At 37.9% G+C, this 23,824-nt stretch overlaps 1 protein-coding gene across 1 annotated transcript in view; it reads right to left on the bottom strand.

Annotated features, from left to right (window-relative positions):
- PDLIM5 (PDZ and LIM domain 5) overlaps positions 1-23,824 on the bottom strand; it is a 177,863-nt gene that overhangs the window by 59,919 nt on the left and 94,120 nt on the right. Inside the window, 7 exon segments of the mRNA XM_032762585.2 lie at positions 2,292-2,393; positions 3,231-3,365; positions 6,917-6,946; positions 9,172-9,208; positions 10,244-10,416; positions 18,664-19,106; positions 20,376-20,418. Of these exon segments, the coding sequence (XP_032618476.1) occupies positions 2,292-2,393; positions 3,231-3,365; positions 6,917-6,946; positions 9,172-9,208; positions 10,244-10,416; positions 18,664-19,106; positions 20,376-20,418 (963 nt within the window).

Here is a 23,824-nt window from a genome sequence, read left to right as displayed (position 1 = left end):
GTGAAGTCTCAGAGCTTCACTATCTTTTAATCATCATCATAGCACCCACATGAGACAGGTGCAATAATCCCTATTTTAACAAATGAGGAACGGAGACAGCACTGGTATGTTTACATTGCATTTAAACACCAATTTCTGGCCTGAACCAGGTGGGGCTGTAAAATGGCCATGTGAACATTTGAGTTTAGGCTGGAGCCTGGGCTCAAGAGACCCTACACAGGTCTACACAGCCATTTTTAGCCCCACAAACCCGAGTCAGCTGACCTGGGCCAGCCACGGCTGTGCCATGGGCTTTCTATTCTAGTGTAAATGTACCCAGAGAGACCAAGTAACTCACTCAAGGTCACAGAGGAAATCTGTGGCAGAACAGAAAATTGAACCTAGGACTCCCAACTCCTACGTTAATATCCTAGCCACTGAATATTCCTTCCTCTCTAAAAGATGGAAAAGGGTAACAACAGATCAAAGTACACACCTTAATCATACTGCACCTACGACTGCTTCTGCCATTAGAACGCTGGCCAGCTATTGGTTTGATCTAACTGCAGTCTACACACTTAGAGGGGGAGGAGTAATAACAAATTTCCATTCATGTCAGAAAAGCTGTCATGCCAAAGAGGGTGTGGAGGAATCTCAGGATGTTTGCACTCAGTATCCTTCATAGTATAACGCAGGGCCAATATTATGGCAAAACAAGAATTAAAACAAATTGAGGATAATTTCCACAACGACCATAATATACTCTTTCACTCAAGACAACAGAAGAGGTTAATGAACCAATAAGTCCCATGCATAGGTGTTGCACCTATTTTACATGTGGCTAAATTGAAGCTGATAACTTAAGTGACTTGCCCAGGTTACGTAGTGAACAACCAACGAAAACCACTGATTTCAGTAAAACATTTGACAATTACATGATGGCATGCATGGTACAGGAACAGCAGTTAAATGGACATATTAGAGACAGAAGCACAAGTAATAAAAGACATGTTTTATGGCTACTAACCCATGTACACTGATTGTGAAAAGGATGGCATGAGCAAGTCAGTTAATTGGGTATTTAGTTTTTAAAAAAAAATCCCAAAGGGAGGTGAAATCTGCTGTGTTAGCGTGAGACCAATAGATTCCATGAGATGAGTTTCCTAAGACAGAAGTTATTACAATTCAAAAGTTAAGTCTTATAAGATTCATCCAAAAATATTTCATATTAGTTTGTTTTAGAAGTAAACGTAACCATCAACTCCCAGGCACATTGTAACAACCAATGACAAAAGCCACGACTTTCAAAACAAGCTGAAGAACAGAGACCCCATTCCCTGATGAAATCTAAAGCTCAAAGGCCTGTATGAGGTCATACTTGATGACCTGAAGTTAAGGCTTTGGAATAATCAGGCTCCAAAGGCAAGAGCCTTCTATAATTAATTCCCTACCACTTGCAACAGAGTAGTCCAAATTCTAGAGAGGCTCTGGGTCGAGAGTAGTTATACTTAAGGCTGTGTGAACTGTAGAACTGTCCAAGAACAGGATCCATTTTTATCCTTTTGATTAGCTTTTGCATCAATCTGTCCATACCGTACAGATAACTAAAATAATCCAATTGACTAAATTTAGGATAAGGTACAAAAAATGACAGGCCTTGTTTGGTGTTTGTTTTCTCTTCCAGACACAGAGCCACCCCCCTACCCCCCACTATTAGTTTATGAAATTCAATACATCAGTGTAGCTTACTCACCTTAAGGAACAACATTTTTTATTTTTCTTTCTAAACCCACAGATGACCCTCCAAAAAGAGTCTACAGTCTGCCAAGAAAACACGGTCTAAATAGTGCCATTTAAGGTATCCAAGGTCAGTGACTGGAAATTTGCCCTCTCTCATTTCATCACCACATAGTATAACATTCCTTTAAGAGCACACCGTATTTTTTCAATATATTTAATATGGTTTTGCCTCAGTGGGAAATACATTAGAATTAACTCTCAACCTATACATTAACACTTCATTGTTATCAATTAGAGCAGGTCATGGGAAGGGTCACCCGCTGACAAAGTTGATCTTTCTGAATTGTTTTACTATGTAGTATGTTATTTCTTATTCTAACTAGTATCTGTCAAGTGTTCATGGGCCAGATCAGTATTATTCTGCTCCTCTTTCCCCTCCTCCTGCCATGCTCAGAAAACTGGTGATGTTCAGTTTAAATGGGTGACAGTCAAATCCCACCAAAATAGAGAAACATGGCTAGTATAGGTTTTCCTGTTACAGTTAGGAAGAGTAGCACTGGAGAATCATTTACCTCCCATGGGGTGAACTTGAGACATGTCCGGGAAGTCTGGGAAAGGGAACACTGACAGCTGAAGACGTGGCTAACGGTGAAATGTCTGAAGTAGATTCTGGTCTGGTGCACAGTTTGCATTTCATTCAAGGTAATAATCAATTCAACACAAAAAAGATGTTTAATCTACATTTAAGTGGCATAATAAAAATGTTAAAACGTGAACAAAAACATCAATATCTTGAATGGGAATCAGGGTTAAAGTGAAAATCAGAGCTGAGATGAGGCACAATTTTTGTGTGACTTTTCTTGACTTTGGTGAAGACTGAAACATGTATTGTTGTTTGTAAAATCAGTAGACGGCCAATTGTATTTACAGAGATGAGACACACGTATTTAATGTCACTGCACAGCCTGATGGGGAAAAAAAAAACAGTAAATACTAAAAAGGAGATTCTCAGAAGTTCTAATTTGGGCTTCATCTTCGTGTTTTATACCCTTTCATTGTCATTTCTTCATTTTAGAAAACAAGTAGGGTAAGTCATTTGCTTTATGCTGCCACTCTGTCACTTACTTTGGGTGCTACAGGAATTGAGCAGAGTGGGGTTGGACCTTGACATATAATTCTTAGCATTTTCTCCATATTATGCCACCTGCCCAGACATGACTGAAGTAACTGCAAGTGTGACATTTAATGCAACCAAGGTCTTTTGACAACCAAAGTTGCATCACATTTCTAACTACAATGTCATTTTGTGACAAACAGTAAGTAGGAGTTACAAGGTGAGCGTGTTAACATACACCACATTTGTCTTCCACAAATTTTGAGCAAGTAAAGCTACCTACGTGAGGACGTATTCTTTATTTTTAGTATCATGCAGATTTAAATATCTTAACAGGTTTCCAGTCTTAAGTGATATCAATGTATCTAATGGACTTAGTAATGACCGAGAAGCAGACCTCATAGCTGGTAATGGTGTTGATGGAGGTTCTGAAGTAGATGTCATATCGACGGTCTGAGTAGCTACTGAATGTTTATTTAGATCGAAAGAGGAATTCTGAGCTTCTATTCCATTAGGTAGATCTGCAGACATGCTTTACAGAGAATGATAAAAAAAAAATCACATAGACGGTGTTGGAATAAATGTGCGAAAATTTAGAACTGACCAAAAGGAGGATCACTATTTCACTATGCCTAGCGATTTGCTAATCTAAAAAACTAGAAAAATCTCTACACAAACCTGCTTAATATCACTAACAAGTCAAACAGTAACCAACTCAAAATATTTAATGGATTTGAGAGTAGCATGATAGTTAAGTTCTATTTTAACTTTAGATTTCAAGCAAATAGACCAACAAAAAAACAGTGATACAAGGAGCTACTGATGGTTTGAATATATTACATTTTTAAAAGTAACACTGAAAAACATGCACCAGTGTTCACTCAGTATTTCATTAATGTCCAAAACTGTGGTCCTCAGCACTCAAGACATCCAGAATATACTTGAAAAATGGGAAAATTACTTTATTACTAAATGACAAGGTGTGACCCAACAAAATCATTGAATGCTTCCATGGAAATATTCAAGTGTTATTTGTGTATTCTACCATAGGTAAAACTTTCCATGATCACTGTTACTCCTTCCAAAAGAAAACACATTTTTATCTACCTAGCTACATACAGGGATGGATGAAACTCAAAATATTTGGAAGTTTGCTTTAGAGAAAGTTTAAAAAGCTTGGACATTTATCTGGAGTTTATTCACAACTCTTGAAATTCTTCACCCTTCTTTGATTACATCCCCTTTCCCCAGGCCTGTTAAGTTTAGGCCTACCCCACAATAGATGCAGTCAGTTCTTTTATTAAAAAAATAAATAAATAAATCAGGACACTAAGTATTTTCCCATATCACAGGAAAAAAATGCATTCTGAGGCCTGATTTGAATCAAGCAGTTAGCTAAATCCAGATCATCATATGGACATACAACTAAAAGCTTGTCTGTCTTTTTGAAGGTTAAATGTACACTTGGAATCAGAGTGGGCATTAAGATGTGTTATTCGCATTTTAAGATAAAAGCAGTCTATGTTTTGCCCAACAGTTTTTACTTATTTCAATTTTTTTTAAATTAAGAAATGATGAAAGTACGATGTCATAAGTGTGGTTGGGGGAAGAGACATCAGGTTATGGAACATGTATCATGACATTCAAGTCTGTAAGCAAAATATCTTCAGATACATGTGATGAGAGAACGACCTTTGGTTTGTCAGAGAAGGTGTTGTCCCTTTAAGGACTAGAAAGCCAGAGAGTTACAATGTGGAGGCAGCTCCAAACCCAGACAGCATGCGGATACTGACCCATTCTCAACCAACCCCTCAGGTGACCTGAGGAGAAGTGGACTATTTATGTCCCCATCTGTACAGTAGAGGCCCTCTTTCCCACCTGACCCAGGCTGAACATTCTTCCACCTGTTGAAACTGGAGAGGGAGGGGGCTAGAGGGGTGGAGAAGAGGCACAGCTGGTGAGGAATTTTCCCCTCACCCCCAGATTGGCCAAGGTGAAGTCACTTTCTTCACCTTCCCCAAGGCAAGCTGGAGGCTTGGGGGGGGGGGAGGGGAGAGTAAAGGGGGTTAGGGTATGGTGTTGCAACTCATTATATAGGTGGGGCAGATTCCCAGTGAAGGTACTCCATAGGGAACAAATATGGTGATCAGGTAAAATGGATTGGGAAAGGATTTACTAAGGTATTCTTTATAGGAGTGGAAACAGAGGTGCTTAGGGGCTCCCATGACTTATGGCAAGAAATCAAGCACCTTTCCCATGACTCCCTGTTAAACCTCATCTGAGATGGGATGTACGTGGTGAGGTCCCAGCAACGTGGTGACTGACGGAAAACTTCTGGGTATATGTAAAGGACTATGGAACTATCTGCACTGTACAGTTTTACCTACCAGGCATTCCCAGACATTTAGGAATTAAGTTGCAGCCTATCCAGTGTCTCCTTTCCTTTTTCTGGCATAGCCACATGATGAGGTAGAGAGAAGAGTAAATACACTGAAAACATTGCTACAGAGCATTTAGATGAGTAGACTGTGGACTGTTGCTATTCAAGATCAACGGAAATCAAACTGATCACAGGGACAGCACACAGGTTCTGACTAACCTGTTCATCCACTGAGCAATTGCGTGCTTACTTTTAATTAAGATGAGCTCTTCTGGCTCTCTTGTTCCTATTGCTGAGTAACTATGGCAACACTTTTGAACAGATAGTGGGAGAATGTGAAAATAGGAGTGAGACTTGGCTGGCTAGTGAAGGTGGAACAGACTAAAAGGAGGCAAGAATGAAAACAGATGGTTTTAAGAAAAACATTAGAAGTATTTTTGAGAGATAGATTGGTAGTTTGCATAGTTGTAATTCTCATGTAGAAAGTCTGAAAAAAAGTTATGTGATGAAATACACCATTCACCTCTTTTTTTCTAAGCCAACCAAGGTAAAATCAGTACTTTTTATTTTTTGTTCCTGTATTGCCTCAATTTTTTTCAAATAAAAAAAGAGAACAGACACTTAAAACTATTAAGATAAGAACAGCCACCAGAGGGACATACTATATGGCTCTAATTTTGAAAAAATATGCAGCATTTTTGCTTATCTAGAAATCTGTTTAACAGCCCTGAACATATTTTCGCTAAAGTAACGTGCTTTAATGAAGCGTCATCCAAATATTTATACAGTGGCATACCATAACATATTTCCAGGTGGCCAGTGATTTGTAAATCTAGTTTTCTGGGAAATCTTATGCTTTGGGGAATTCTTCTCGAATCTGGATATACTTATCACTGGACACACCAAGAGGATATTTTTTAGACTCGTGCGCTTTGTATATTTATTTTCACTCACGCTTAAACAAAGCTATGTTTTAGATTATTGCAAAATCCCTTTTTCCGTTTCTTATTGAAACAACTCATTCTATTAAGAGCTAAATGCTAGCAAGATACATAAAATGGCAAATTAAATATCAACAGGAAAATATTCTCATTTTATATGAACATTTCAAAATAATACATACTTTAAGGTCAAACAATATATTCACTCAAAGAGTGCATTACAAAATTGGCCACAAGCAGTCATCTTATCACACTTATTTTTCACTGTGTTGAGTACAATCTGTAATAACTTTCCCTCTCTGCCATGCATAAAAAAATTTAAACTGGCAAAACAACTTTAATATAATGCTTAAAATTCCTGTGTCTGAACATACATGTCCTAGTTCAAATCAACAATTATAGTGTGCTGTATGTGAATTTTACTAAAACTAAGCACATTATTCAAATTGACACACAAACAGGTACTTGAAACAGAAGAGAAATTATAATTTGATAGAACTGCCAAGGCAGTTCATTTCCAATTGACAGATTTTTGTCTGCAGTGAAACTGTTATAGTGAATTATTTTCCCTAAAGGTCATTATGTGGTTTTAATGTAAAACAAATCAAACCATTACTGGACATAACTATTTTTATGTTATCATCATGTACTGGATGAGAATGCTTCTGTAGTTTTATTTTTACTTTGATACAACTCCTTATATTGTGCACTCTTATGTTTCCACACAAGTGACTGTTAGTGTTAAAACAACTTAGCAGTTACCTGGGGTCTCCATTTTCTGTTTGACTCTCCCTAAAGATAAGATGACAAACACAGTGAGCTATAGCATTGCTGAGCTGCAGGAATATTTGTTACGGCAAAGTAATGCTTTTGAAAAGGAAAGGCAAACTTCAGAATATTAGAATGTTTTTAGGATGTAACCTCTCTGCAATAATTGTTCAAAGGAAGGAATATTTTGATTATAAAATCCTAGTTGATATGCTCAAAATTTAAATAAAGTGCTATATAACTTATAATTCATTTTGCTCCAAGATTAACCTTTTAGGTTTGGACTTCCTGTACTTCTATAGGTGTTGAAAGCTGACAATTTATTTAAATGAAAATGTTCTAGGCTCATGTCACATACTTCTATTTGGGGCAGCAAAAAAGATCAGTCACTTCATAGCTTGATGCAGGATCCCTTATAAATCAAGAAGATGTAATACAAAAATTGTAAAAGGAGATTTGCATTTATTGTACAAACATTGGTGGCTGTTGCACAGCTTGATTTGGTTTTATTGTCTCATCTCCTGCTTCAGTAAAATTATAATACTAGAGATACAGCACTTCTGTGAGAGTGCTACATACAGAGTCAGAAGGCCTCAAAGAAAAACCAGACAAAACTAAGTTAAAAGCAGCTTTTATTAAAATACTCTTCAAACTTCAAAAAGTTTAAGTGAATGAGCGTCTCTACTATAATACATTATATTACAGGATAATAAGCATTACTATCATAGGGTACTGAAGCTTCTATAAAACACAAAAAACCCTAAGAGTTTCACCTTACAATAAATAATCACCACTGTCTACGACTTCATCTTATTTTTATTTGATGTTGCATGCTGAAGCTTACATGTACACAGCAACATTTCACTCCTTTTTTGTATAGTCTTTCCATGGTGTGGACAGGACACCTGTTTAACAGGCTCAGTATTTGTAATCCACTAAGATTTGCAATAGCAGCAAAACTCCTTTTAGCAGGGAAGCCATTTGACTGATCCCTGTACCATTTTAAAACATTTACAACCCAGTCTAAAATATTTCCGCTGAGCTTCTATTGAATTAAATACAATTATCCTGGAAAGTACAAGAGTTTCAGTGTTTACCAGGCCTCTTTTGTCAAGCACACTGTATACTAATCTTTTGCTCATCTTTCTAACAACCTACAAGAACTCAAACGCAGCAACACAAATGAATCCTCCTTGTCAAGAAAGAACCTCAATAGCCACCTCCTCTACCCACTTGAAGACAGTCACCTAAGTCACTTTGTGTTGATTATGTAAGTTTGTTAACTACTGATCAGCACAAAAGCCACGTTCATCTCATTCTTTACACATCAGTAGGAAATTGTTAGAAAAGTACAGAAAAAGCTAGAGTTTCTCTCAGAAGGTGGCTAATAAAATACTTTTTTTTTTTTTTGAGCAAAGCATTTGGAAAAGAGAAAAGGAAGAAAAGGTTTGTGTTTTGTTTTTGCAACTTGGGTAAATCACTGGACATTAAGGACACGTGCTGAGACGTCATGGTGCCAGTCACGTAATTTTGTATATTTTGGACCTAAGATCTGGATGGGAATCTTTTCCCTGTGGAAAGAAGTGATAGAAGAAACATAAGAAAGGAAAGAACTTTGTCTCACAATTAAATTCACACGAACTGAAAACATGCCATCTCCATGCACTACTTACAGGCCTATATACTTTTTCATCTGTCTTTTAGGGCCTGAATCAATGCCAAATGAAGTCAATATGAAGACCCCCACTGAATCAGGTATTGGACTGGGCCTTTAGCACCACTTTGAATAGCACAATATTGAATAGCATAATTCTTCAAGAGCAACAAAATAGCAGCTATCTGTTCAAATCTTAGAAAAGGTTAATCTAATCTATTACAAGCCAAAAATGCATGGCTAGATTCAAGACAAAACATTACATTTATCTGTTTACCAGCTACCACCAGACAGAGAACCAACTGTTATATTCATTGAATAGTTCCAACTCCTGTACAAACCTTAATTTTCACAGTCTTATACTAAGCTCCTAAATAAAAGCCAATCACAGCACACAAAAATATTGATTTTACATGCTGATTCATTTACTAATACATTTATAACACACAATACTAACACAGAACAACATGTAAAAGTTCCTAGAACTTTACACCAATGCACCAAACTGCAATATTACATTATCAGTTAAAAATAAGCCATGCAAAATATTGAATACTCAAAATACAGATCTCACTTAAACAATAAATCAACTTACTTTGTTTTCTTTGTAGTCTCAGTTTCTGGTTCTTTCACTGCAATGAAATAAGAACTTTTATATTTCTAAATAATTACTTTGAAACAATTGAGTTCAGGTTGATCTTCCTCAAAAACAATGCCAATAAAATCTTTGATCACACGATCATGTATTTCGTACATGTCAAAGAAAAACTATTATATAATTTGAGAGTTATTGCTACTATTTTTTCTATTTACCTCAACCTGTAAAGCCATAGGACCAGATTTTTAAAAGTATTCAGGTGTCTAAAGATGCAGACAAGTGTCTAGGGGGATTTCCAGAAGTGCCTAACTCCCATTAGAGTTGAATAAAAGGTAGGCACCTCCAGAAACCCCTATAGGTACCCGGAATCATCCTTCGGCATCTTTACAAATCTGGCCCTTAGTAACATAAATCCAAACATACAGAAATTACAGGGAGATAATAATGTTTACTAATCATTTTAGAACAACAAATTAAAATTTCCCTATTATTCCACGTTATGTTATGATTTTAAGATTTGGTATCTTTAGCTCTTGTAAGGCAGATGCAAATGCTGTTCTGTTCTACTAGAAACGCCTATTTTCAAAATAAAGAAAAACTCACTTCTAGCCCTGAAGCATCATAATGTACCAAAATTTAGACTCATTTGTGCTCTACGACAGAATACCGCCTCACTCTGGGCCTCACAAGCCAGTGTGATTTTGAGTGGAAATTTCCCCATTTGGTGGTGGTGGTGGAAGGGACATTTTTCCGGCAAGCTGATTTAGAGGGAATATGTTGGTTGTTTTAGAAGGACCCTGTCAGCTTGGAATTTAGTCAGGTCAAAACAAGTTTCAGGCATTACACCTGCCCATAATCCCCTCTTTTGCTGTGTGGAAGGTTCACACAAAAAACAGGGTGACTGACTACTGAATTGATGACCCAGGGGAAGAAATGTTACCAACTGGATTAGAGATCTTTGATAGTTATTGATTCAGCACCTTATAGCAAGTTCTACCAGGACAGAGGGCGCAAGTCCATTACAGCTACTTATCCTTATCTAATGCTGCAACACCAAACAATGACTCACTGTGTTCAGTGCCGGTGATTTGGGCAAGGATCCGAAAAGAACGCGATTGGGTAGTTCCTGTCCTTGGATGCCAGTCTTCAGTATCTTCAATCAATCGTTTTTTGCTGGCATCACGATGAGTGGGTGTGTGATAAAACTCTGTATAGGTATCCACAATGTGCTTCCTTGGTGGACTATTTCAACAAAGAATAGTTATAAGGGGAAAAATGTGAAATTTCACTAGGAAATCTTAAATTTTGTCACTGTCAAAATGTCATTTAAAACTTCATCATGCACTACCAAGGTTTGTAAAAAGAGCTTCTGCATTTGGGCGCAGATGTGCTTTTGTAAACGTTACAACAACTACATACGAAGTGACATAAGCTCAGAAACACAGATTCAAGTCGATTGCTTACAAAACAATTGCATGAATTTAGTAATTTAAGTCAGATTTACCATGAAACACTTAAAATTTTCTAGTCACTATCAAAATATATCAAACAGCACAAATCGCTGTTAATACCATGTTATATACATTTTTAAACATTTACCGTTTAGGCGGGTTTTTCCTTATAATTCAAGGAATAAGCCAACAGAAGAAACAGTATTCCAGTGTGAACAGGAAGGAGAGAGGAAAAGAAAAAGAAGTAAAAGAAGTAAGAAAAGGGAAGTGAAAGATATGGGTTGGTCAAGTGATAAAGTGCAACGAAGACAACCACTAATGACATTGATATCCTGCTTCAAAAAGTGGGTTCTGTGCAACGTCCATGATTTTTTGTATGTGCATCTGCAACTAATTCCATACATATCCACAGGTAAGATAAAAGTAATCAAAATGTGGCTTATTTTTTACAATGCCATCCCTGAAAAGTAGTATATGTAATGCTGGTGAAGTGTAATGGGCTAAACGGGCCTGGAGAATGAATTCCTCTCTTTGTTCACAGAGCTAGAGCACACTGCCTGTTAGGTGTACCTCAGCTCTGCTGTGGAACATTCAGTGCTGCAGCTACAACGATGAAAAGATACGAAATTCCATGCCTCTCAAGTGAATTTATCAACCAGGCTGCCAATTGTGATGGTGGCTGTTGAGATGTGGATTGCTGTCCCACAGAAAATATATTAGGGGTTTGTCTACACAGTGGAGTGTTGCACTCTATGGGGATATGACTTCTAAAGACTGATTTATTTTACATACAAACAGCCATCTGTTACAGAAATGCCTTGCATTATCAATCAGGGCTGGCTTGGAAGTGGAAACCCTAAAGGTGTAGGTGGAATTTTTCAAAGGCACAAAGGACAGTTAAGTGCCTGACTCCCATTAAAAATCAATGGAATTACAGTGACTCTCTCTTTTGTACCTTTGAAAGTTCCCCCATAATGTTCCATATGCTATTACCAATCCCTGAGCTATCAGTCTCCCAGGGATATGGAGTTTTTAAAACTATACTTTCAGGAACCGTGGCAAATACATGGTGATGTTCACCATTTTGGAAAGTTCCAAAGGGGACTGATAATTATCCTTTTTAATAGTAAGAGTTAATTTTTGTTTTTACATACTGTATAGGAGATGTATAATGCCAAATTAACTCCTTAGATATGGCATGGCAAAACTACAAAAGTTGAAAAAACACTTCTGTTTGTATCAATGTACAGTAACTCCTCACTTAAAGTCATCCCAGTTAATGTTGTTTCATTGCTGATTAATTAGGGAACATACTCACTTAAAGTTGTGCAATGCTCCACTCTTACATTGTTTGGCAGCCTCCCTATGCCTCCACCCCTGTCCCCGTCCCCACAGCTCCTCCCGGCCTCTGGCAGACCCTGTGGATCAGCGCCTTCCCCCTCCTCCCGACAGCAATCAGCACTGTTCAGGAGGCAGGGGAGCCTGGGTGCCGAATCCTCATTTAGGAGGTAGGAGGGACATGGGAAGAGTGAGGACTCGGCACGCAAGCTCCCCCCTCCCCACTGCCGCAAGCCAGTTGATTGCCCCAGGCAGGAGGGAGGAGCAATGACCCCTTCCCCTGCCTCCTACCCAGAGCAATCAGCTGGCTTGCGGCATTTTGGAGGCAGGAGGGAGGAGTGAGGATCCAGCATGCAGACTCCCCCCTCCCTCTGCCTCCTGAACAATGCAAACCAGATGACTGCTGCAGGCAGGAGATGGGGGAAGCCTGTGTGCCAAGTCCTTGCTCCTCCCCCCTTCCTCCTAAACGCGGCAAGCCAGCTGATTGCCCAGGGCAGGAGGGAGGAGCGAGGACTCAGAGTGCCTCCCTCGTCCCTACAGCAATCAGCGGGGGGGGGGGGAAGGAGTGAGGACACAGCGTGCAAGGTAAAGGAGAAGTAGATGGGGGGAGAAGAGGCGGGTCAAGGGTGGATGCTTGGAGGAAAAGGTGGGGTGGATGGGCTGAGGGTAGAGCCCCCTACCGCCAGCAGAGTCAGTGTCTGTGCTTGCAAGAACAGCAAGAGGGGCAGCCAGACAATCCATTCTCTTCCACTCTGACTGCACCACCTCAACCAAGCTTCATAATCAGCAGTGACGACTGTAGTATTAAATTGCTTGTTTAACATTGTTTAAAATGAACATAATGCCTTTTGTCTGGCAAAAAAAATTCCCTGGAACCTAAATTCCCCCTCCCCCCCGCCCAAATTTACATTAATTCTTATGGGGAAATTGGATTTGCTTAACATCGTTTCACTTACAGTTGCATTTTTTAGGAACATAACTACAACATTAAGTGAGGAGTTACTGTACTAAATTTGTTTCACATTAAAAAAAGCTGCAAAATATTGGATAAGAAGGCTATTTGTTACGAAATTGTCAAAAAAAATAAGAGGCAGGCCTATTAAATTCATTAGTCAGCAGCTAAGTTACAGCAGCAAGCATAGAATGATATGAGAGGCATTAATATAAGACAACATTTAATAAAAAAGACAAATTAAATTAGTGATGTATTTATGCCTCATCAAGGTTACTGAAGGAGAGGGGCTATGGTAACAAAAGAGACAATGGAATTTCCAGGATGACGGAGTATGGGTAAGAAATGCAGACAAAATGAAGTGATGCAACAAGAGAAAGTTGTTAGAGAGAATTAAACTGGAAAATGAAAGCTTATATATAAAGAGGTGTGAATTTGACTGCAAAATGGAAATATAGAGAAACTAAAATACATGCTAGTGAAATGCACATTAAGAAAGAACACAGGCAGCTAAGTAGCCTTACATGTTTATTAAAAGCTGAATCATTAAAAAAACTTTCTGCTAGGTTTTCCCCTTCATTGTCTTTGCTACACATGAGACGCCTTCCCTTTTTAGAGCTTGAAGATCTTTATGGTAATTACTCAGGGAGGCACAAGATGGTGCCAGAGCCAAAGACAAAGATGTCAATACAGGCAATTCAGCGATTAGCTCAGGCTAGTGTTTTGTATTCATTCAGGTGAGTGAGAAGGAAGAAATGTCATTTTTAAAATCTGAATAAAATCAACAGTTAATTTCAACACATGGAATCAAATATATCAACAGATTTTATATGTATTATATTTGTGTGTAGTGTATATATCATGCTTATTTAACCATGTGATGCCCTTCACTTCCCAAACCAAACACTTCTTTAAAATGGAGTTAACCCTCACTACAGCAGCAAGTTATATTACCAATATCATTAGGTATATAGTAATAGCATTAAAAAAAAAATATCAGTACACTCATGAACACCACACAAATATTTTACGACAAAGAAATTCTGCAATATTTAATATGATGAAAAGCAAAATCACACCATTTTCAGTGTAAACCAAAACAATTTACTCCATTAAAATGTGGTTATTTGAAAACATTAAGTTGCTTTACAAAATATTAATTTTGCACACAATAATCACACATGCTGGTTATTTCAACAACATAAGCCACTGTAATTCAACTCCAGTGCTGTTGATACTAACTTTGTCACTGTTGTTACCTGCAAAGGAAAAAAGTATTTAAAAGCATTATCTCAGTGATTTCCTTTCCCAATATTTCAGAGAATCTTCCAAATTCAAGTTTTGGCAAAGCCTTGTATCTTCTAGGGTCAAGCTGAAATTTGATAGGAACCTATAAGAGAAAGTTTCAGGCCAACCCACGTGGAACTGAGTAAGAAGCTGAAGTAGTCTTTCCTGTTTTAAGCAGCAGGCACATTCTCATGCGCCAGTTGGCGAGAAGGTCTTGGTAAAAGCAAAATTACATACAGTCACATGAAGCAAAAGAGCTCTCCCTTTAAGCCATGGCTCAGGAACAGAAAACTGACCTCTCTTCCCTATCCTACAGTGAAAGCAAAGCAAATCAGGAAGCAGACTATTTGGCAAGGCTGCAGTTTTGATGTTTAGTAAGGTTTTCACCAGGGTCGAATGTCATATTTTGAATCACTACACCACACCAATATTTCCACAAAATGGGAAATAGAGAGATGCTAAGTGATTTTATTCAAGGCTGCTGCTGAATGCCTACATAATAAAATGATGATCCAGGCAGCATCATCCAGAAGAAGTTAGTATTATGGAGAAGTTCCAGATCTTGATACATCAAAGAGTTGTGCGAGTAATCGATGTATTTGGTTTGACCTAAAATTTTTTTGACTAATAAAAAAGTTGAAAAAAAAAACATTTTTGGTTCAGCAAAACGTTTTGTTCGACCCAAAACTTTATGTCCCATTTTGATTTTGAGCTTTCTAAAGAAACACTTTTGTAAAAAGAAAGGAAATCTCCTAAATGAAAAGGTAACTAAAAAAACAAACATTTCTTGGTTTTTTGAAATTTAAAACCGCAACAATTTAGTGAAATAGACATATTTGCAAAACATTTTGGTTGATGTAAAGATTTTTCGCTGAAAAAATGGTTTCGGCCAAAAAATTTGGACAACTCTACCAGTTGTGTTGCCAGGTTGGTTCAATGAACTACAGCTGACAAGTTTTAAACTATAGTTTTTAACTGAGGCAGAGATTTACATACTTTTGAAATGGTGGGGGGAGGGGGAGGAGGAAGAAGCAATCAGTCCCTCATCTCTAGTTCTATCAATTCACCCAATCACAACTGGAGTGTCAGAGTTAAAAATCTGAACGCTTCTCATTCCTCTTGCTTGCCTCCTCCTTTTGCTCCAATTTTAATATTCTGTTTTTATACACACCCAGAGTAATATATTGTTTCAAAAATCTGAATCTACTATACAATAAGAAAATACCCACAAGACTCCATGTAGCCAACTCTGCTTTTAATTTTAATAAGAAACTGACTTTTTAACAATGGGATAACTTGACTCTGATTTAAACACAATGAGCAGATTCAGCTTTCATTTACACCCATGTAAAAATCAGACACTGAACCCTTCACTTCAGTGAAATAACACCTGATTTATATGGACTTAACTGTGAGCAGAACATTTCTTAACTATATTCTACTCTTCAGTTACATCAGCAAAAAAACTATCACTTGCTTACAGTTATCCCCAAAGTACAGTAAATGCAGAGAGTATGACATGCTACTATATGGGTTCTCAAACTGGGGGTCAGGACTCCTCAGGGGGTCACGAGCTGTCAACCTCCACCTCAAATCCCGCTTTGCCTCCAGCATTTACAATGGTGTTAAATATATTAAAAAGTGTTTTTAATTTATAAGGGGGGTGGGTTGCACTCAGAGACCTGCTACGTGAAAGGGGGTCACCAGTACAAAAGTTTGAGAGAGACAGTGCTACTGGCTAGGAAAGCCTTTTGTAAACAGACTGAATTACTCTAGTCTAAACATATCTGTAAAAACGACGGTGTAATTTCTCCCAGCATTTCCTCACCATTACACCTCTTTCACGCGTAAGCAAATTCTTGTACTAATAAGAGTTTGCTCAACATTTGAAACAAAAATATTTTGAGTACAGCCAAGTCCAACAAGCCTAGAGCTTTTTACTTGCCCAACAATACTGTACATCTACCAGATGCACCACACCCTTTTTTATTATAAAACAGACCCGCTGAACATATGTATCAGAAGGGGTTTCGTCTCAGAGGGTCCCATTACTTCAAACTTGCATCCTTCTGTTATTTCAACAATTAGCCAATAATTCGGGTTAAGCAAGGAAGCACTTTGCCTGCTAATTAGCATGGTGACTACGCAAGCTGACTACTGTTACCTAGACAGATGCAGATGTACATGCTTTTGTCATTTTCGTTTTAAGGGTTTAAGATTTTTACAGTTGTGCTTAATCAAGTTGTAGTCCAAGTATTCTATATTGTCGCCCTTTATTATAATAAAATACACTTTCACAACCTCACTGAACCTTTCCCAAGTTTCCATACTAGAATTTTCTGCTAAGATTGGCAGGAAGACAGGAATTTCTTCACTAGTCAGTTGACGTTTTCTTCACATAGTATTTTTTTTTCCACTGAATTTATTATGATGCATTTATGCTGCTTAAGCAGCCATCCTGTCTTGACTGCTCAAGTGCTAATTCTAGGCCTGCAGCACTACTTCCCTGCAAGAGAGTTGATTTTGATATCAGTCTGTGGCTTTTTTCAGTGCTAGTTACTGTAGCTGAAAGCCAGCTCCCCGTATTATTCTTCCAAAAGCACCCTTCCTAGAAGTATATGGATGGTTCACCAGAGCACATTTAAGTCTCCTAGTATGGAATGAGTCTTCAGGACTTCCTGTTTTTTTGCTTTTTTAAAGCTGTGTGGAATAATGCCATCATCTGTTTGAAAGAGTCTTCAAATTGCCATGACAACAGTGTGATATAAAATGCATAAGGCCTGCACTATATGAACGAACATGTGGAAGAAATTTGTTCTGAAATAAAAAAAGGAATATATATATATTACTCAATTCTATATTAGCTCAATTATTTGTTCTTAAAGTGGAATAATTGAAACCATTGTGCTGTACTTTAGTTCAGATACAGATGTTTCTCTATTTATATGTTACTGCCAGAGGTGAAAGTAAGCAGGTCTGGTCCGGTATGGTGTACCAGCATGAGCCAGTACACCGTGCCAGATCGAACTGGCTTCCGTGGCAGCGATTTAAAGGGCCCAGGGCTCCTACAGCTGCAGAGAGCCCCGGCCCCTTTAAACCCCCACCAGAGCTCTGGCAGCTGGGCTCCCGCAGTGATTTAAAGGGCCCAGAACTCCACGGCAGCTGGAGCCCCGGGCCCTTTAATTCGGCCCTGAGCCCAGGGGCTCCCAGTCACCTCTGCAGCTGGTAGCTCCAGGGTGATTTAAAGGCCTTGAGGCTCTGGAGCCCCAGGACTTTAAATCTTGAAAGGTCTCGCCTCCTCTGGTTGAGGCCACGCCTCTTCCAGTTGAGGCCACACCCCCGCTCAGGACTCTGGCATACCGGTAAGTCCTTTAAGTTATTTTCACCGCTGATTACTGCTCATGTTCAGCACCAAACTCAAAATGTAACAGAAGAGATTTGCATCAGGACTACATTTTTGTTATTGCTCTTCTGATGACCTCTGAACAAAAGTGGAATAATACTTATACTAGCTAGCTTTAAAAGTCTCTGGTAATGATACAAAACACTTCTTGAACTTCACAAATTAAGTTAAGGTTGCAAGAAAGCAAAATACATTAAAACTGTTTCTTCAAAATGTAGCTTTATGGCCTTGATTTAAAGATTTGCTGAGCATCAGCAATGCCAAAAACTATCCCGTTAGTGTCTTTAAAATGTTAAATCTCAGCAGACATATTAGTGAGCATTTTAATTTTCAAAACACTAGAGAGTTTGCCTTTTTGACAATTCTGAATTACTAAAAATATTCTAACACTTGAATTTTAGTGCTGGCTTTTTAGATTAGGTGGACACACTTCTGCGTAACTGACCTTTCCAGGAAAGTTGCATTAGAACCAATGAAAAACTAGATTCAGTTCAAATTTGATCTTCTCCCCATACCAACATTCTAATTTCCTGTATGTAAGAAATATAACCAGTTCTATATTTTGCCTTCTTTCCCAACCTCTAGATGAAATGCTGTAACTTGCACTATGTGGCCAGCCGCTGCCAAGGTTATTCTTCCTTAGCGTCCTATTCCTGGTTTTCCTCAATTCTAGATGGCCCTTCCTGACAAACTGCCTTGCATTTTTTAGGTGCCTGCTGCTTTCTTTACCATGCCGGGACTGAAAAATACACTACTGAGCTTGCAATAAAGTTCAAAACGCATCCGATGAATGATTGCAACTGCCTTTTCAACAAATCTCATATGGTTCAACTCTATAACAAAGATTATACTGCAGACACAAAAGGCTTTTAGAAGATCCCCTAACAAGCTCACTTTATACCTAAAACCAGACCATTCACATTTATCTTTTTCACAGAGATGTTCTGTGAAAAGAACCCAACTCTTGCAAGATGCGTTTTGTCCCCTTAAACACAGCCCAGTAAATTGTCTGGAATAAAAGTCCCTCACAGCAAACAAAGTGCCCTGAAGCCACCTACCCATTTTGCTGTTTATTGTCAACCTGGCTCTCTTTGAATCCTCTTCTTTGTCCTTCTGCCACATCCTGGGCATTGTTGTTGGAATACGTGTTCAGGGTTGTATTGTATGTGTTGGGCTGCCATGGGACATTAACTGCAGTTTTAGCAGCATTCAGTGCAGGTGAACGCTGGTCAGTACTGAATTTGGCATTAACATGCAGTCCAGATGCAGTGAATGGGGGAGGCGTGACAGTGGCCAATGGTGGAGGGGAAGCACATGATGGAACAGTTGGATGGGCTGGGGTGAAGGCAGATGACGGTGATGGAATGGAAGTGACTTTTGAGGAAGATACAGCTCCAAATGGCCTTGGTGTCTTATTGTAGGCCATGTTCACTGTGGAAGTGACTTTGGGTGCAACAGCAGATGCAATAGGCACAGGCTTAACTACTTCTTTAGGTTCTCCCTATATAAAATAAAAACAAAAACATACAAAGCACACCAACCACATGCAAAATCCTGAATAGACATTTTCAATGGAAACAGAAAAGGGAATTCCCTTTGCTTCAAACTAAGACAGATGATGTTTTACAGTAGCAAAACTTCACCTATACTGTATTGGCAAAAAACGTATACGACATGCTTTTTTGGGGAGGGAAAGATCCCAAGATACACAACAAACATAGGAACCCTAGATAGTAGCTTCTCTTATCTCATGCAAAATATCCATGCCTCAATCAAGTTTAAGGATTAAACAAAAGACTCACTCAGATGTAAAGGCCATCAGATTACTCATATGTGGCCTAAAAGTTTGCTTAATAAAATGCACTTACGTTTTTTTAAATTAAAATTCCATCTCAAACGAAATTCAATACACACACACACACACACACAGAACATTAAATTTTATATCATATGTAGCAATTTGCTGCTGTGTAAAAGGATATGGGGTACATGAAGTGGTATTTCAAGGGGCACAGCAGCAACTGGCAAACAGCTGAAGAGGAACAAGCCAAACACTATTAAGGCTATTATTTACTTCCAGGGTTTGGTGATGTGTGTTTCAAAGATGGAACAGAATTCCTCAAACACTTTTAGGATCTGAGAGGTGCAGATCATCATCATGCATCCGTCTTGTAAAAACTTCCTACCTGCCTCCATCTAGTTAAAATATTGGAAAAATAATGTTTGCAAGGATTCTAAAAAACGTAGAATATAGTCTTTATTACAGTATTTTCCAACAGTGCGTGAACTCTGAAGGGCAATGTTCTCCACTACTGGGAAGAACTCTGATGAACTGTTCTATACACTTTATCAAGCTAGGCTCCTTTCAAGAGCACAGAAAGGTAATAGCTTCTATTTGGAAGAAACTATAGTGGTTTCTCCCTTAAGCATGGGGCAATACTGCCATAAAGGCTATCATTAAGGTAAGAAAAAATAGTTAGAACATAGGTGTTTGAGGAAGAAAAAGCTGGAAAGTAATATTTATATATGACTTTTTGTTAAATCACTGTACTCATCCCCAATTTTTTTTTTTATTTTTATTTTTTTTAAAGACCAATATCACTAAGAAAAGCACTGTGATTTCTTGGTATACAAGATCTTTACCCTAAATATGTTGTGCTAAAAGAACGGACTCGCTACTAGTGTGTATTGAGAACTGAGTAAAGGAAGTGCACAAACTAGTGCGACACACTACATCTCTGGGTAGAAATTTAAAAAAAAACAACCATACCTTTTGTACAGGAACAGGATCAGGCTTTGGTACAGAATGCGCTCTAAAATAAAAAATATGCACAAATTTAAAAATACATGTACTTCATTGCTAGGTTACTGAAATAGTTTACCTATTAAAGTATATTTATCTATCTCCTCCCTCATGTAATGTGGGTGAATTATCACTAAACTTAATTATTTTCTATAAAGAAAATGAGATTACTGGATTTGAACCCACAGTATTGCAGCCAACATATTACCAAAAAAAAAAAAAAAAAAAAAATGAACTGGATTCTCTTACGCCAAAACAACAATTAGGGCCCATTAAAACAGCCAACCCTACATAAGGGGTGCAAGAAACTACACAAGTTTCAATTAAGTTTCCTTCAGATTGAGCAGTAAATGGCAGCCATGACTACTGTATGGTCAGAAACATCACAGGCTGCTGCAGAAACAACTTTACGTTACCTCAGTATACATCTAATAAAGGGCTCATGTCTGTACTTAACGCTTCTGATTTTTCAACAAGAACAACATACAGAAGTCATTTTGATCTCTGTTTTAAACTACAATCTTTTCCATGGTCATGAGCCATAATCTCAACAGTTTGCTTATTGTTTTCCTTTCCCCTTTATATGATATTACTTCATTTAACTCAACTGCACCAGTCAGACTCTATTTTAATACACCACCATCCTTAGAGCAGTGCTAACACACAAAGCTTTTCACTAAAAAAAAAAAAAAAAAGGGCAGTTCTGCTTTTGAAGGATTATAGCCAAATGAAGTTATTATTGGTACCTCTTGTATACTTTCAGGTCTTCCAAGATAAATTTAATATAACTCCAAGTCCTCTGCAGGTAGCAACAAAAATTCTTCCAAACAGATACAAATGGCGGGGGAGGGATAGTAATGGGCATAAGGAACAACATCCAAACGTTGTGATACTGAAGGCTGCCCTGGTAACATGCAGGAATCTAAGGACCTCACCTAAGGTGTCTGTGTCATTAAAAATATAAAATAAAAATAAAAAAAGTACATAACCATAATAAAATATTTGAATATATATGTACTGCAGCTTCCTCTAAAGATCACTTACGGTTTGAGTTCACCAAATAGGCTAATATTGCTCAGCAACATTTTTTTTTGCGTGCAGTTGATATGAAAGAATGGCTAATCACCATATTTTAAAGACATTGTTGGCTGTATCTGGTACCTGAGATGAAAATCTGGGACTTCAAAAAATTATCTAGAAGGCAGCAATTATACCTCATCTCAAATCATACAACCCTGATTTTCAAAAAATATTTAGACTAGGCTTTCCAATAAGGGAGGCTGAACATTACTTCTGGAATTCCACTGACTGGTGAAAAGTTCTGTTAAATGGTGAGCAGACAACCGAGGTTGCAATTAAATTAAATATCTGTTAGGCTCTCCAGATGAGCACTGTATCAGCAGCAGGGAAGTGTGGAGAGCCAGAAATGGAGTTAAATAGATATTTCAGATGAATCTATACAACCGAAGCTTCCACTTAAGCCATTTGACTTCAGGGCATATCACCACCTTCTAATAATAAAATTACTGTGTGCTAGTAAAATCCTCAGTTAACAAGTGTGGCTTATTACTAACTGGTACAAATGGAGATACAGGTATTATGCATATATGTTGGCTAAAGAAATATGCAGAGAGAGAGAGAGAGAGAGAGAATACACATTTTTTGCCCTTTGTCTTCAGCATATGTTCATCACTGATGATACATTATGCACACTTCAACGATAATTCTGAACAGAGAGGTTTTTGTCCTGTTGGAGGAACAGGTCTGCTCTCTCAGTTTCCCACAGCATTTCCAGTCTATGAGACTACTGACCTCAAGACCTAAAAAGCACTGGGGTGCATCATTAATCACTTCTAATTCAACAGTTGTCAATTTACAGCAACAAAAGCAAAAAGAGAACAAATGGCAACACAAATGGAAAGATTTCTTTTTATTATGACCATAGCTAGCATGAAACATGTATGTCATTCCATAGTTCAATAACTTATTTATTGATGTGTTTGCTGAAAAATTACTATAATCTAAGCTGCCCCAGCAGTATAAAATGAAAAATGTTCATTTTTGAAGTTTGAGTTTTGTACCTGAAGATTCAGCCAAAATTTTACACTTTACTATCTCCTATTGCTAGACCTGACAGTAGCACCATATTCTAAGGGTGAGGAGTAATTCACAACACCATGCTGATCAGTCTCCTTCCTAAGACTCTCCTGCCAAAGAATACCAGAGTGGATGTCGGTGTTTAGGAAAATGGGAAAGTGAAGAGACAGGAACTCTCCCAAAATTTGTTACGTTTGTATCATCCTTTCCTTGAGATCCCTCTCCTAAAGTTCTCAGGAGATTCTAACTTGTCAACTTTTAGACAGAGGAAAAAAAATTTAAATGACATTTCAGTTTGAGATACATTTATGCATACACTAGTCTGAAGTAGTACTTGCAAAGTGTTATTTCCAAATGAGCTGCAAACCAATTTTGTCTTCAAAATGAACATGTAAAAATGCTATTTAAAAAAAAACAAAAAACAAATAGAAGTGAATTCAGTTTCTGATCATTAAAAATGTTCACAATGTTCTTTTAGCCTGTGGAGTCAGAGTAAAATTAAATAATGGTATGTTGTCTATGTACATTTGAGACTAGGAAATAAAATTGTTGACTTCAGACCACAACCAGCTAAATCTGTGGCTTCTCCAAGATCACAAAGAAAATGCTCACCAAGCAAACTGAGCCACCAAGATGTTAATGAGAAAGTTATGCAAGTCAGTAAAAAAAGGAAAAATTCATAATTTAGGGTGAAATGCAAAACGTTTCCAACACTTTGACCAAATGAAATGCTTCCTTAAGTACTTTAATAAGCACAAATACTTCTAGTATTGTGACATATGCTAATGTATTAAAATAGTTTTAAAGCCTATCTGCCTGCAGTATCATACGTGTCCCTTCTAGCGACACTTGATTTTTCTCCTACTTTGCCATGTCAGGACTTAAATTCCTGTTTTGCAGATAACAATTCCAGTGGGTAAAGTATGCTGAGGAGAACAACAGACAATCAAGGCTTTCACAAAACATTAAAGACTTTTCTTGCTGTTAACCATTAAAAAAAGTTACTTAATTAGGCCTGATGGTACTAATTTGAAAGGAAGGTCTCTTGGTCTCCTTTGGTGTAATTAAGGATGCCAACTGATCAGCAGGTGAACCAATCTAATTTCCACAACAGTAATAAATTTATGCCAGCTCTTGGTCAGAATATTCAATATAAAGACCACAAAATCCTTTCATAAAACAGTGGCCAAAGTGTTTTTCTTGCAATAGTTTGTCACCATAACAAGTATAAATTCAGAACACTTACAGTGTTTTATTCCCCCAAAGATTTGTTTCAGGAGATTTTCTGTACTTCCAGCATGACAGAAACCATATTCTAC

This window comes from Chelonoidis abingdonii, chromosome 5 (assembly GCF_003597395.2).
Source record: "Chelonoidis abingdonii isolate Lonesome George chromosome 5, CheloAbing_2.0, whole genome shotgun sequence".
Lineage (NCBI taxonomy): Eukaryota > Metazoa > Chordata > Testudines > Testudinidae > Chelonoidis > Chelonoidis abingdonii.
Note: the sequence above shows the minus strand (reverse complement) of the source record. Positions and strands in the feature narration are given on the sequence as shown.